The following is a 13,625-nucleotide window of genomic DNA, read 5'->3' on the forward strand; positions in this document are numbered from 1 at the left end:
ACGAACTGGGCTAGACCATAGCATTCGCAGGGCGGGAAAGAAACGGCTGCACGCTCCTGATTCCGGAAGTGCGTGTGTGGACGGGACTAGCGGGGAAGGTGTCCTTCCGGAAGTCCGTTCACGAATGTTGGAGGTCTAGCCCGGCGCCGGAGGGGGCTTCAGCCTTCGCTATGAGCACGTGCTCGGTTTCCAAGGTGAGTCGGAAGGAGAGGGAGTGGATTCAGTCTCCTCCCTCGAGGAATCGAACGGACGCCTCACTTTTGGGTCTGTGTGAGGGAGTCAGTTTGCGATCCTGGTGGTCGCTTAATAATGTCCCTCCCTCTTCGGGCATGCGCATATGGGTCGCTGAAGCTGTAGTTTGGTGGCTTTCCCGCTGTGTGTGGGTTGTGTTGCGCGGCGACAACAACTCGCTTCTTTCTTTCTTTCCCATTGGGAAGATGGAAAACTGGCAGAAAAGGTTGTTGGCCCGAAAGGAAGACACTAAGTGGAAAAAAAGCAAAGCGAGGAGTCTGAAAAAAAAATGTGATTGTGGTCATTGTCCTTTTCACCCGGTCAAGTCCCTCAATCTGCGTTGTTCACAACTCTCCTGTTCCATGTTTAGGAGGTAGCATAGTAGAAAGGGGGCGTCTTTCCCTCCCGGATGGAATAGCCCTGTTAAAGAAGTTTTCCCTCATTTATTAACTGGCAGACAAACCTTTTGGGGTGAGAGAGGGAGGTGAGGAAAGGAGATGTTCATGCCAGAAAATATGCACTTTCCTTGCCTTTCCTGGCTGATCATGGTTAAGGTAAGTAAGTAGACATCTGGTTAATGTATTGATGGGATATATGCGGGAAATCCCAAGGTGGTAGGCTACACTGGGAAGTGAAGAAAGCAAACTATTTAACTATTTCTGCCAGGAAAGCACACAGGCATTTCCATAAGTAACCAGTTTGCCTTTTATTTTCCCTAGTATTTGTAGAAAGAAGCTATAGTGCAGTGGTTCTCAACCTTTTTAATGCCGCGACCCCCAACCGGTCTTAAGTCGAGGACTACTCAATTGGTGCAGCACCGTTTGCAGAATGGGACTTTTGGCGGGCTCAGCAGGGCAGAGACAGCCTGGACAATTCCTATTGGCTTTTGAAAGCCAATAGAATTAGACTCTATTCAAGAGACTCTATTCTGTTGGCTTTCAAAAGCCAATAGAATAAAAGGGAGTAGCACAGCTAAGGAAAAGGGGAAAAAAGTGGCAGACTGCGTTGTTTGGCGACCCCAGTGAAATGGTCGTTCAACCCCAAATGGGGTCCCGACCCACAGGTTGAGAACCACTGCTATAGTGTAACCTCTCTTAGTGCTTTCTTGCTAGACAGTACACAGTATCTCTAGAAAAGAGATCGCCAAAGGTTTGTGGCTGGTGTGGCTAAAATTTGGGGAACATGGGTTCTTTGAAAACTCACAAAACGAGTTCTACAGAGGTCATAACAATTGCAAAGACTGATCCACAAGGATGCTGCTTGCCACCAACTGTAGGTTTCCCCTTCCTGCAAAATTGCTGCTTTTCCATTGTTTTTCTGGGAAGCTGGGCATATTTCCAAACTAAACATTAGATTACAACTATTCATTGCTCTTATTTTCTAATAAAACTTTCAGGATCCAGAGGAAAGAGTAGAAGCAAAAATAACGGTAGTGTGTTGTTTTTTTTGTCTTTAATTTTTGTTTTTGTTCATTTTCCTTGAGCAAATAACCCATTTGGCCCCATGAACTGTAGGTAAACTGACAATCTTGAGTCACCAGTTGGGAGCCATGTCTAGTGGATCTAGAGAGCTATCCCCATTTACTAAACATGGGATATTCCTCTCTTAAATATTATTCTAACCCTTTCTTAGCATCTCTTCTAGAGATCTCCCAGTGTCTTCCCAAACCCAATGTATAGCCTTTGGTCTAAATCAGTGGTTCTCAACCTTTCTAATGCCGTGACCCCATAATACAGTTCCCCATGTTGTGGTGACCCCCAAGTGGGTGTGGCCACCAATAAGAGGGAGTAGGACAGCTAGGGAAAAGGGAAAAAAATGGCGAACAGCGTGGTTTGGCGACCCCCGTGAAATGGTCATTCGACCCCAAATGGGGTCCCGACCCACAGGTTGAGAACCACTGGTCTAAATCCAGTATGGGTTGGTCCATTTATTCAGTGACTTTTTAAAGTTATAATGCCACTGAAAAAATGGACATAAGACCAATCCTCAAAGTTCTGATCATCATAGCACCTCACAGTCATCACATCACATTTATGATCATGTCCCCCCCCCCCAATGCCACCAGCTGACTTTCACTTTGCATGCCTCCCCTCTGCAGAACTTATCAACACCATCTGGTCTCAAGTCCTAAGGAGTGGGGGCTCTGTTTGCCCTCCTCCTCCAGCTGCCTTATCACAGAGGAAATATTCAATTGCTGCCAGGCATTTTGGACATGCACCATGGGCGGGGTGGGGATGGGGTGGGTGTATCTCCAAAAGGCCACTGCCTGGCAGGATTGCCCTGGCCAGCAGTGGCACATGGCTTGGAAAATTCATGGCCCTGGCTCCTGTTCTTCCTTTTCCAGCACCCACCTTTGCTCACCCCACCTATAACTCTCACCCACCAGCTTATTGCTTGTGTCTCCCATCTCTTCCCATGTCATGGTCACATTAGCTTCTCACTTAATGACTGCATCAATTAGCAATGGAAATCCCAATCCTAATTGCCATTATAACTTGAGGACTATCTGCATAATTTGTCATAAGACTGTTTTAGTTGATTGCTCAAACAATTTCAGTTGTGGTGTGCTAAAACCACCTAATTCAGGGGTCTTCAAACTGGCTGACTGGCACGCTGGCTGAAGAATTCTGGGAGTTGAAGTCCACAAGTCATAAAAGGACCAAGTTTGAAGACCCCTGACCTAATTCTTCTTCATAGTTGTAATCTGAGTCTTTGTTGCCCAATCAGTTCCCAAAGCTGTGTCTGTGATCCTATCACTAATCCAAAATATTATGAATGTGATCCAATCACAAGACTGACTCTGATTAGGATGACAACAATGATAGTATTCTAAGGTTAGCTCCAGTCTGAAGACAGATCAAATTGATCTTGAAATCCTTCTCCCCTCTCCAGCATTGTAATTTGCCCAAGTTGAATATCATTTGTTCCTCCCAGTTTTTAATAAGATTGTTGCAGTATTGCTAGTCTCAGCACACGGGTGTTTCAGTGCAACACAAGTAAATTTTTGTTCAATAACAAAGGAGAGTTAGATCTGTTTATTCAGTTTTGGGTAAATGACTCTTGATTTATTCCAATTTCCTGTATAATTTGGGGTTTGTACAGGCATGAAGTACAATTCTAGATAAGCTTTTGGCCTGAGCCAGCGAAGACTTCATATGTTACTATGTCTCATGTTTAAACCATGCTGTGATAATAGATAATTGATATACTTCTTGAATACTAAAAATTCAGCATTATGTAGGAAAAGCTCACTTTTTGGGTATTGCATATTTTGTTTGATATATACAATATTTTCATGTTATGGGCAGCTTTTAAAACAGCATTCTCTTCATACTTTCTCTGAAAGGGAATCTATACCAGTCATTTCTTGTGAATAAATAAATATTAAATAAATCAATATAATTAAATATATATAAGAATAAACACAATATTTATCAAATGACCCTGTCATATTTAAAGGTTTTGTACATAAAATCTTTAGAAATTAAAAAAAAAACAGTAAATAAGAACAAACCTTTATTTTGTTTGGCGGTATACATTTTTGAAAATTTTGCTTATTGTTTTGAAACTGTGAACATTATGTTGTGTAAAATATAGTTTTATGCATTTGAATTTTTTTCATGATAGAAAATATTTATTTTGAAATTCATATTTTGAAGTAAAATATATTGAAAAGTATTTTTCCTACCATGAAGAAAACGTTCTAAAAATTCCTTTATGAAACAGTGGCAATTGCAGATATTCAGTTTCTTATAAAAGTGAAGGTAGCATATTTGTTAGTCCACTTAATAAATCCTTTGTTCGTCTTAGAAAAAAACTCTGATTGTTCTTTGTTGAGACATTAGGGAATATACACAATAAAACATAATTATATTCCTTGGATGCCAGCCCCATGGAATTGTTTTTAATGTGGGTTGATTCGGCACACAAACACATATGGTTTCTTCTGTACTATTTGGAGTAGCTCATTCACATCTACTTAGTTTACTAAAAATGGCATAGATAAAAATAATTTTATATAAATAAAAGATAGTGTTTCTAGTTTTTCCAGTTGCAAAAAGGTGAAGTTTGGAGGAGCAAATGTTAATGAAGGAAATATAAAATTAAATAAGCGCATCACTTATAATAGGTCATTTCTGTCAGTGTAGAATTAGGCCAAAATGTTTAATGGAATCAATATTTCTCTCTCTCTCTCTGTCTTTAGGGCTGCTTTGTATTCAAGCCAAATTCTAACAAGAGAAAAAGATCTTCAGCAGGTTAGTGTGCAATAGATACTGTAAATTTCCTGCAGCAAAAGGAAAATTACATGACTAATATTTTGTATGTAATAAAATGAAAGTTATCACTTTGACAAGGCAATGAAACACAAATTAGAAAAAAAGGGAAGGATAGTTTGTATATATAAATACAAATGAGGTTACATATATGTTAATTTCAGACATCTGTTTTATTTCATCTTGAGCTTTTTTTCTAGCTGCAAGTTTGAGTTTGTGTTTAACCTCCACTCTCAGATGAAAAGAAATAAATCCCAATATTTTTTTAGTGCTCTCTTAAAAGTTTAATTTACGAATACTGAGAGTAAACACGCATCTTTTTCTGTCTTGTTTTTCTAGCTGACTATTTCAATAAGGGAAACAATGATTTGGATAATAGTGAGTTACGACTTGATACTTGTCTGTTGTTATGGAAACAAATTAAATCTGAAACAGAGGTGAGTATTGCTTTTAATGTTAACTGGGAAATGATTTCATGTCTGTTCAAGAAGTCTACAGAGAGCATTCCAAATAAACAAATAATATAAACTATTTTAAAGTGCTGATCACACTAAGTGAAGTAACAACATTTGGAGCAATTTTGTTTTCTTTTATTTTTTTGAGCAGAATGATAACTTTATACAGGTAACACAAGCAAGTGTAGAATTCAACATGCAAGCAGCAGAGAGCAATCTTTTTCCTTTGAAAGGCATATTGTGCTATAAACAAAGAGCTGGTGATCATGAGTGCAGTGTGAATGTTTACAGGAGAGAAGCATTTACAAACAGCTGTGAATCTGAACTCTTGAGATCACATTGAAATTTTGCTTGTACGTGGAAATATTTCTCACTGTAAATAGTTCTGTTATATATACTGGCAATTGGCTGTTTGCTGTTAGCATGGTGATAGCTACAAAGGGAGACAGCACTCATCACTGTTCACACAGGAATTCTGTATTTATATGAACTGAGTTTTCTCTCTTGACTTCTTTCAGTCAATAATGCATGCTGCTATAAAGCATGGATATTTTTCTATGGTTACAGGTTAAATCCAAACACTTTGAAAATAACTAGAGTGCTTTTCTGCTAGAAAATGGGGGATGGGGGATACACTGCTTTAGCTCCCCTTTCCTTTTGCGTCCCCCAGCAGATCCTCCCAGTTCTGAAGGCTTTTTCAACCTCTTGAGCAACATGAAGATAATTAGGGTTGCAGGAGAAAGTGTTTGAGTTATAAATAGTGATTATTCTGTTTTCTCTCCTTTATCACTTGTGAAACCTGAGGATTCTAAATGTGGGTTCAAATGAATTCTTAAGAACAAGTTTATGGAACAATGCAGTTAGTTAGAATAAGGTTCCTTAGACAAATATCTTTTTTTTTTCCTGATGGAGGATGAGTCTTCTCACTGCAGTCAGTGTATTCATACAGAGGGAAATATTATTAATCTGGAAACAGTTTGGTAATATCTGTACATGTGGCATAAATTATTTGGGAGTAAATCTAGCGGCATCAATAAATATAATTTCTTACTGTGGTGTTATGTACTTCTGCATGACGTGTTTCTGCATAAACACTATGCAGGAATGCATATATGCCTATGTAGAAATTTCTACATACATATAAATATAGAGAGATGGATTAATAAGTTACTAGATTTTGTCAATATGGGAAAAATAGTCTTAGCATTTCATAAGTTCCTTTGCAGACTAATAATATATAATTTGACTGTAATTGTGGATTCTTTGTCCAGTTTATTAAAAGTGCTATGAGCAGCACAAGATGTATAAAATTCTGTTATACAATGTTTGAATATTCTGCCAAAACATAAACAGAGTATTCAATTCACTATAAAAAAGGCTGACATGTTTCCCAAAGCTTTAGCTTTTCTACTGTCTTGGGATTACTAAAATAGAGTAAAACTGAGTAGGTTAAGTTTTCCTCCTTCCTTCTGATGTTCTATAAAAACAGAATAAAATTAGTTGGTAATGAAACCTATATACTTTAAATACATTTCAATATTTACCCCCAAATTCTCATGATTGAAACCAGGAATTTAATGAATTATTGCAATAAAATAACTCAATATTAATCAGTTCCCTGAATGGTCAGTGCAATTTCCGAAACTAATAATGACTAACATCTTTGAGTTACTGCTGCTCCTGATCATGATAACTAATGAACACAGATGCCCAGGGAAGTACATTGTCTGTTCCATCTTCTGGGTATCAGAAACTTCTAAGAGTCCCTTGAATATATGTTTGTCTACTATTCTGTATATATAGCTATGAGAAGGTAGCTGTAAAGTTAGTATAAAGTTACAATATTTTGGCTATTATTCCTGTTTGTAATGACTCATCTATACACAGAAGCTTTTGTGGATAATGGCTTGGTGATATCATACCATCTTACCATAACTGAATTTTCATTCCAATTGTTTCAGATTCTTGGTTTATGCTTTATTCTGCCCCTAGCTTATGGCAGGCAGAAAATACTTAATTGGGTAAATAAAATGAAATAGTTCCACGGTTTTGTTAGATGCTCTAATCAAAGCTTGATTTGCTATCACTCTACTGTCTTAGTAAGTGGAATTAGAGTCATTAAAAAAACATTCTGTCAAAAAGTAGGTTTGTGGAAAAGTATACTTAGGTACTATAGAACAACTTTTGAACAGTCAGGAATTTCACCCAGTAGGTTTTTCATAATAAGGTTATTTATTTATATATTTGATTTTTATCCTACCTTTATTACTTTATAAGTAACTCAAGGGAATCAACATACTGTGTTCTCCTTCCTTCCCCCCCCCCCCATAATAACCCTTTGAGGTGATTTGGGCTGAGAGAGAGTGACCAACAAAAGAAAGATATAGTAATGAAATAGCTAGAGATATAGAGACATAATGGAATGCATTTTATGGCCTTAGCTTCAGATGTAAAAGTAGAATCTGTCTTGTTCTCCAACATGACGAATGGAGAATCCACAGATGGGTTGATCTTGCCTTTCTGCCCTAGAGACTAAGTCAATCAACCTTTGCCACGCCTCTCTTCCCCAGGCTAGGAATCCCCAGTCATGACTTAGTCTTAGCCCAAGAGAGACGTGGTGAAGATTGGCTTTTGGTCTTTAGCGGAAAGGCTAAATGGTGATCCATCAGGTTGTACCTTTCCCTTCCCTTCCATTTCCCTTCTCTGCGTTGATCTCAGCGCTGCATTTAAACCGCTCACTTTCAGAGTGGTTTGCCAGGCTTTGGCTGAAGCCTCCAGCTCTCCCAGTTCTCAGGCAGGCCAGAAGGCTAGCGGTCACCATTTTGAGTGCCACGTGTGTTAGGCAAACCTAGTGCATTATATGTTTTATACATTATATGTTTAAGTTTGTAATAATTTCACTTATCTTTTGTAGCTGTTTAAAAACAGTTACAGATCTTCTGGGATCTAGTTGAAAAGCCTGAGGCTCTTTTTTTTTTCTTTTTACAGCAACTACAAGAGGACTTGAATAAGAACCTATTTGATAACCTCATAAAATTTCTGAGACAATCTCATTTAGATTTCAAGGAAAAGAAAGCAGAATGGATTTGTCGGATGAAGTCCAGTGAAATTCCTACTGCAGCTATTGTTTTAGGTAGTGCTTTTTCTGATATTTTGATTTAATTAATAAAAACAGAGTTACGTTTAACATATTCTTAAAAAATGGAATTTTAAGGTAGCCGTTGTATCATGAATCACGCAATTAAAAATAAGTTATGGTTAATTAGTATATCATTTATGAATGGCAATAGGTTACCATTATGAATGGCTTTGTTTGGTTTTGTTAGAGCACAGTGTTTGAACCTCTATTGGCACATGCAATTTGTGATCCTAGCTAACTAGTTAAATTACAGTAGTGGACAAAATTGTGGAAACCTTTTGGGAAAAGTGTACAGTAGAAATGCCACCTTTGGTTAAGTTTCCACCAATTTTTCTTCTAATTTCTTTATAACTGTAGCCTCGTTCACTTAATAATACTATTTTACATCGCTTTCTGGGCAACCAGTCAACTCTTTGCACCACTACTTTAATTTTATTACATTTTACAAGCTCACTAAAGGAAAGAAAAAAAAACCCAACCAACTTGATAGCGATCACTGACAAATGTCTTCCTCTCAGCTTCAATACATCAATAACTGAATCCTACTGTGATGTGATTGGCTCATTGCCAAAACAAGATGACACCTGATTGGCTCTCTAAACACTCATGCTCATTGGCTACAATCAGATGAAGGAAAGCTACCTGATATCAACCTAAGCAAGTTGTGCTTCCTTTTTCTGATTATTACTATGTTGCATTACATTCTTGATTAAATTATCTTTCCCTTGATATATAATTTTATGGTACTACTGCCCCCCCCCCAAAAAAGTGGTATTATTAGCCATCAAACCTCAAAAATACACATTTGCCCCAGCGACGTAGAATGTTATGTCATCAAACTTAGTAGCAAAACCATACATAAGCAAACTTCTGACTGTAAATGTGATATTGAAGAATTTCTCTTTGTGTCTGACTTCCAAGCTATTCTAGTTGGAGAAAGAATGCCTGGGAAAATGTAAACTACGTAAAGAGAAGAAGATTCTGAGCTTCTAATTTACAGTGATGCTAAAATGTTTGTGAATTCTTTTTAATAGTTCTGCATGTGACCGATGGATAACATGACCTATTTTCCACACAAGTCCTAAAACTAAACAAGGATTCAATTAAACAAATAAGTCAAAAACACGATCCTTGTTCATTTACTTCATTGAGAAAAATGTTCCAAAGCTACATATTTGTGTGAGGCAAAAATATGTCAGCCTTTACTTTAAGTAACTGGCCTGTCCTCCTTGGACAGCAATAAACTGCAAACAAATGTTTCCAATAACTGATCTGTCCTGCAAGTTGGCTTGGAAAAATTTGAATCCTTTCCTAGTTACAGAACAGCTTCAGTTCAGGATTATTGTTGGTGAGTTTCCTCCAAATCCTGTGGGAATCACAGAAAAGAATTTTTCTCCATTAAGGATTGGACATGAAACATTATTCTTCAGAACCCACTGAGAATGAAGTCCCTGCCTGATTGTGCCCAGTATTCTCCCTACCATTAAACATGTGTTTTCTAAATGTCTAATTACCACCCATATTTTTTGCTCTGAACTCATGTGGTTTGTAGCACATGGACCTAATTCAACTTCTCAAAGATGTTCTTACCCTGTGTGGCTTCCTAAAGGTAATAGGATGGTTAACTTCATCTTAAATCCTTAAGGAAAGTGTTTAAATTATACAGTATAACATGCTTTATATTTCACTGTTCCATATAACTCCTGTGTACAGCACCCCAGTGATTTTAAATCAGCTTTGGCATGGCCAATTTCAAATACAATAATATTTTATCCCCTTTCTCTAATCTTTGCAAATTGTAAATTGTTAATGCATTCTTAGCTAATAGTTAGTTTGTTGACAAGTTATTTTATATGTGTTCCCTGTGGTTCCAGATTCTGTTATTTCCGTTTTATGTGTACATAGCACATTTTTTTTTATTTCTAGGATAGTCCACTTGTCTTTTCTTAGGTCAGCAGCCTTTGATGCTTCAGACCATCCCACAATTCTTGTTTTAGTTTATTTTTACTTAGTTTTTCAAAACACAGGACGCCTGCAATGTCACAATCTGCTATGTTTCAAGTTTTAAATGCAGTGTAATATGCAATAAAGGTAGCTAAAATGTATGTTCAAATACCTGTATTGTGACTTTAATAATTATTAACCTCCCTCCATCTCCAACTTTTCCATTCCAACCATTGTCTCATGTTTTTTGGTACAATCTGTTTTTCCTCTGAGAGAAAAAAAGAAAAGATGAATGATAATGCCACATACAATTTTAAAAAGTATGGAAATACATTCTTCGTATACAGCATTATAAAATAATCAATTTTGGCTGCTTCCTGATAATTTTTTAAATATATTTCTGTATTTCTTCCTAATATCACAAAAATGAAAGTTAAGTGAACAAGTTAAATATTTCTTCTTTTGGAAGTCAAGCATTATGCTTTTCTTTTTGTCGTTTACATTCTGCTATTTCTTCTATATTATAGTAAGATTCAAATGTCTGCATTGAGTTCTGTCATTGCTTATTATGTGGAAAAATATTAATAGTCATTGATACATTTTTGTTTGATTGATTACAGCATATGGTTTATACTTTGTCTTACTTCTGACATGCTTGCATTTTTTCCTTTCTGTTTTTAAAGAAATGAAAATAAAATAAATTAACTTGTATAAAAGAGATGAAATACAGCATAAATTTATAATTATTTCTGGAAATTGCTGTACTTGTACAAATGATTGCAATAATCTAAAAATATTTTACTTATCTAATTTTGTGACCAGTGGTGTCATTTGCAGTGATAGTGAATACACTTTGACTTTCAGGCCAAACCTGCTGATCTCAGGCATATAAAGAACATACATTGAGTCTAAAAATTCTTGCACAGTGAGATATACAGTACCGTATTTTTCTGTGTATAAGACGCTATTTTTTCCTGCAAACACCCTGTTCAAAAATCAGGTGCGTCTTATACAAGTGCACCGTCTTATACACGGAAAAATAATGGTAACCTCTGCAGCCCAGGGCATACCTGTGTGGGTTGCCATGCCGACTGGTGCAGGTATCAAGCCCCTGTGGGCTTGCCACTAACGGGAAGGGGCAAGATCGTCGGCCGGCTGAACTTCCGGATTTGCCGGCTCAGCTGTTCAGCGCTCCACCGAACAGCTGATTGGCGCAGAGAAACTCGCATGCCAGAGTGTCTTATACAAGGGTGCGTCTTATACACGGAAAAATACAGTATATCAGAATAAAATTAAATGAACACATGTAATGAACACAATGTAATTTATGTTTTAATCAGCCTAGTGTGAACATAAGGTAATTAGATTCACCGTTCTGCTTTTCTTTAGCTTTTTTATTGCAAATGTAAGATAGTAGTATGATCACATTTAAATTGATTTTCCTCAAAGAGCCCTTCCTTTAAATATTCTGGATATGAGGGAGGGAAAGTCATAGGAGGGAAAAATCAGTTAATAGGGGTATGTAGAATTGCATAATACCTAGTGCCTAAAAGTTATCTTCTACCTGCTCTAGCTGGACAAGCCTAATTTCCATAAAATGCAGTTCTTTTTAAATTAGAATTGATTTACTGTATATTTTTTACTTTCTTATGTGTCAGATTACATTAACATTTACAACAATTCGTCTATATGTCTCTGAAATTTCTATGAAAGTTGACCTCTGCTGATTACAATTTATTAGGGACAGCATTTTATGGGACCTTTTGTTGTCAAATGGAAATTGCAATTGTGACTTTAATAAAAAAAAAAATTCCTTACGAAATTCATTTTGTGCGAAAGGCCTAGTTCTCCTGTTGCCAGTTCAGAGTATAGTAACATTCCTTTGCCCAATGCCTTTTTCCATGAATCTTAATTTTAGCATTTTTCAAAAATGTTAGTAGAGCCTAAGCATCTTTTTTTATTTTCTCCTGCAAATGGTCCTGCAATTAAAATTTCATTGAGCGCTACCTCCCCCACTAATATTGGATGTGTTTGTATTTGTTTTGAATTGCAAATTGACTTTGCAATTTTCTCTGTTGGTTTTAGCTATCCATAAAGAGGAATGATACAGTTTTGGCTGCTCTTTCTCCTAGGTGTAAATGTTACAGACCATGAACTAACAATTAAAAGTCTCTCTGAGGTTCTTCGAGATGAGGTCACTCCTTTTGTGGTGTCACTGAAGGCCAAAGAATGTCCAGGTAAACATTGTAATATATTGGGGAAACTTTTACCATAATGATTTCAGCAACATGCTAAGTACTTCTATAAAACTATTTGGATGTGCACTGTTTCAGATTTCAAGGGGAAAAGCTACTTCTGAACTGTGAATGGGCACATGCATGGTGCCTTTCAGCAACCAATGGAAGCTGAGATTTCTCCCCCCCCCCCCTTGATATTGCTGTAAACTAAGTAAAATAAAGATATTCTGCGAATTTGCTTACTATAAATGATTTACATTGTATAATTAGGTTTCCTTTTCATAATAAAGTTTTTAGTTGGTTTGATGTGGAATTTGGATTGGTTTATGTTGGAGGATCCCAAATTAAACAACAATCAATTATGTGAAAGAGCTAGAAAAATATAATTTTAGTTTCTCTTTTAGAATAACTCAAACATTGCACATTTTCATTGCACTTTTCAATTTTGTCTTTGTATATATTTTTTTTGAACTGGGAAGGAATAAAGCAGCTACTACAAAAGTTGATTATACAACTCATGGGCTGTGATGTAGAAGTGGATTCGTCCGAAGAAGAAGAATGTCCCAAGGTTTCGCCCAAAAGGGTAGGCTGCTCTGTAGCATCGCTTACCGATTGGTATAAGAATGTAATCCAAGTAAGTTTCAAAATTACTAGTTCACATAGTGCTATTCTTTTCAAACTTTTATTGGTATTTCAGAACCTGTGTACTATCAGAGTGATTAAATAGCTTTTTTAAAAAGAATACGGACTTCTAAGATGTAAAAAGACAAATATATTATGTTGGATAGAATTTTTTTTATATACTTCTATATTCCATGTAAATCTTGGAAAGAAAATATTTAATTTTGAATGTTTTATTAACGATGGGTGAACCCAAATATTATAGGAAGTATATAATAATAATAGTAAAGTTGGAAGGGACCTTGGAGGTCATCTAGTCCAACCCCCTGCTCAGGCAGGAAACCCTATACCATTTTGGACAAATGGCTGTCCAGTTTCTTCTTAAAAACTTCCAGTGTTGGAGCATTCACTGCTTCTGGAGGCAGGTTGTTCCACTGGTTAATTGTTCTAACTGTCAGGAAGTTTCTCCTTAGTTCTAGGTTGCTTCTCTCCTTGATTAGTTTCCATCCGTTGCTTCTTGTCCTGCCTTCAGGCGCTTTGGAGAATAGCTTGACTCCCTCTTCTTTGTGGCAGCCCCTGAGATATTGGAACACTGCTATCATGTCCCCCCTCGTCCTTCTCTTCATTAAACTAGACATACCCAATTCAAGCAACCCGTTTCTCATATGTTTTAGCCTCCAGTCCCCTAATCATCTTTGTTGCTCTTCTCTGTACTCTTTCGTGG

The 13,625-nt window shown here is 36.8% G+C and overlaps 1 protein-coding gene across 1 annotated transcript in view; it reads left to right on the forward strand.

The window, feature by feature from the left end:
* The first annotated feature begins 61 nt into the window (after nt 1-61).
* ORC3 (origin recognition complex subunit 3) overlaps nt 62-13,625 on the forward strand; it is a 44,985-nt gene continuing 31,421 nt past the window's right edge. The window contains exons 1-6 of the mRNA XM_039343090.1: nt 62-194; nt 4,436-4,487; nt 4,845-4,942; nt 7,949-8,093; nt 12,176-12,280; nt 12,760-12,914. Of these exons, the coding sequence (XP_039199024.1) occupies nt 171-194; nt 4,436-4,487; nt 4,845-4,942; nt 7,949-8,093; nt 12,176-12,280; nt 12,760-12,914 (579 nt within the window). The 5' untranslated portion in view covers nt 62-170. The remainder of the gene's footprint in view (nt 195-4,435; nt 4,488-4,844; nt 4,943-7,948; nt 8,094-12,175; nt 12,281-12,759; nt 12,915-13,625) is intronic.

This window comes from Crotalus tigris, unplaced genomic scaffold, assembly GCF_016545835.1.
Source record: "Crotalus tigris isolate CLP2741 ecotype Arizona unplaced genomic scaffold, ASM1654583v1 scf7180000017833.3397121, whole genome shotgun sequence".
NCBI classification, from domain to species: Eukaryota; Metazoa; Chordata; class Lepidosauria; order Squamata; family Viperidae; genus Crotalus; species Crotalus tigris.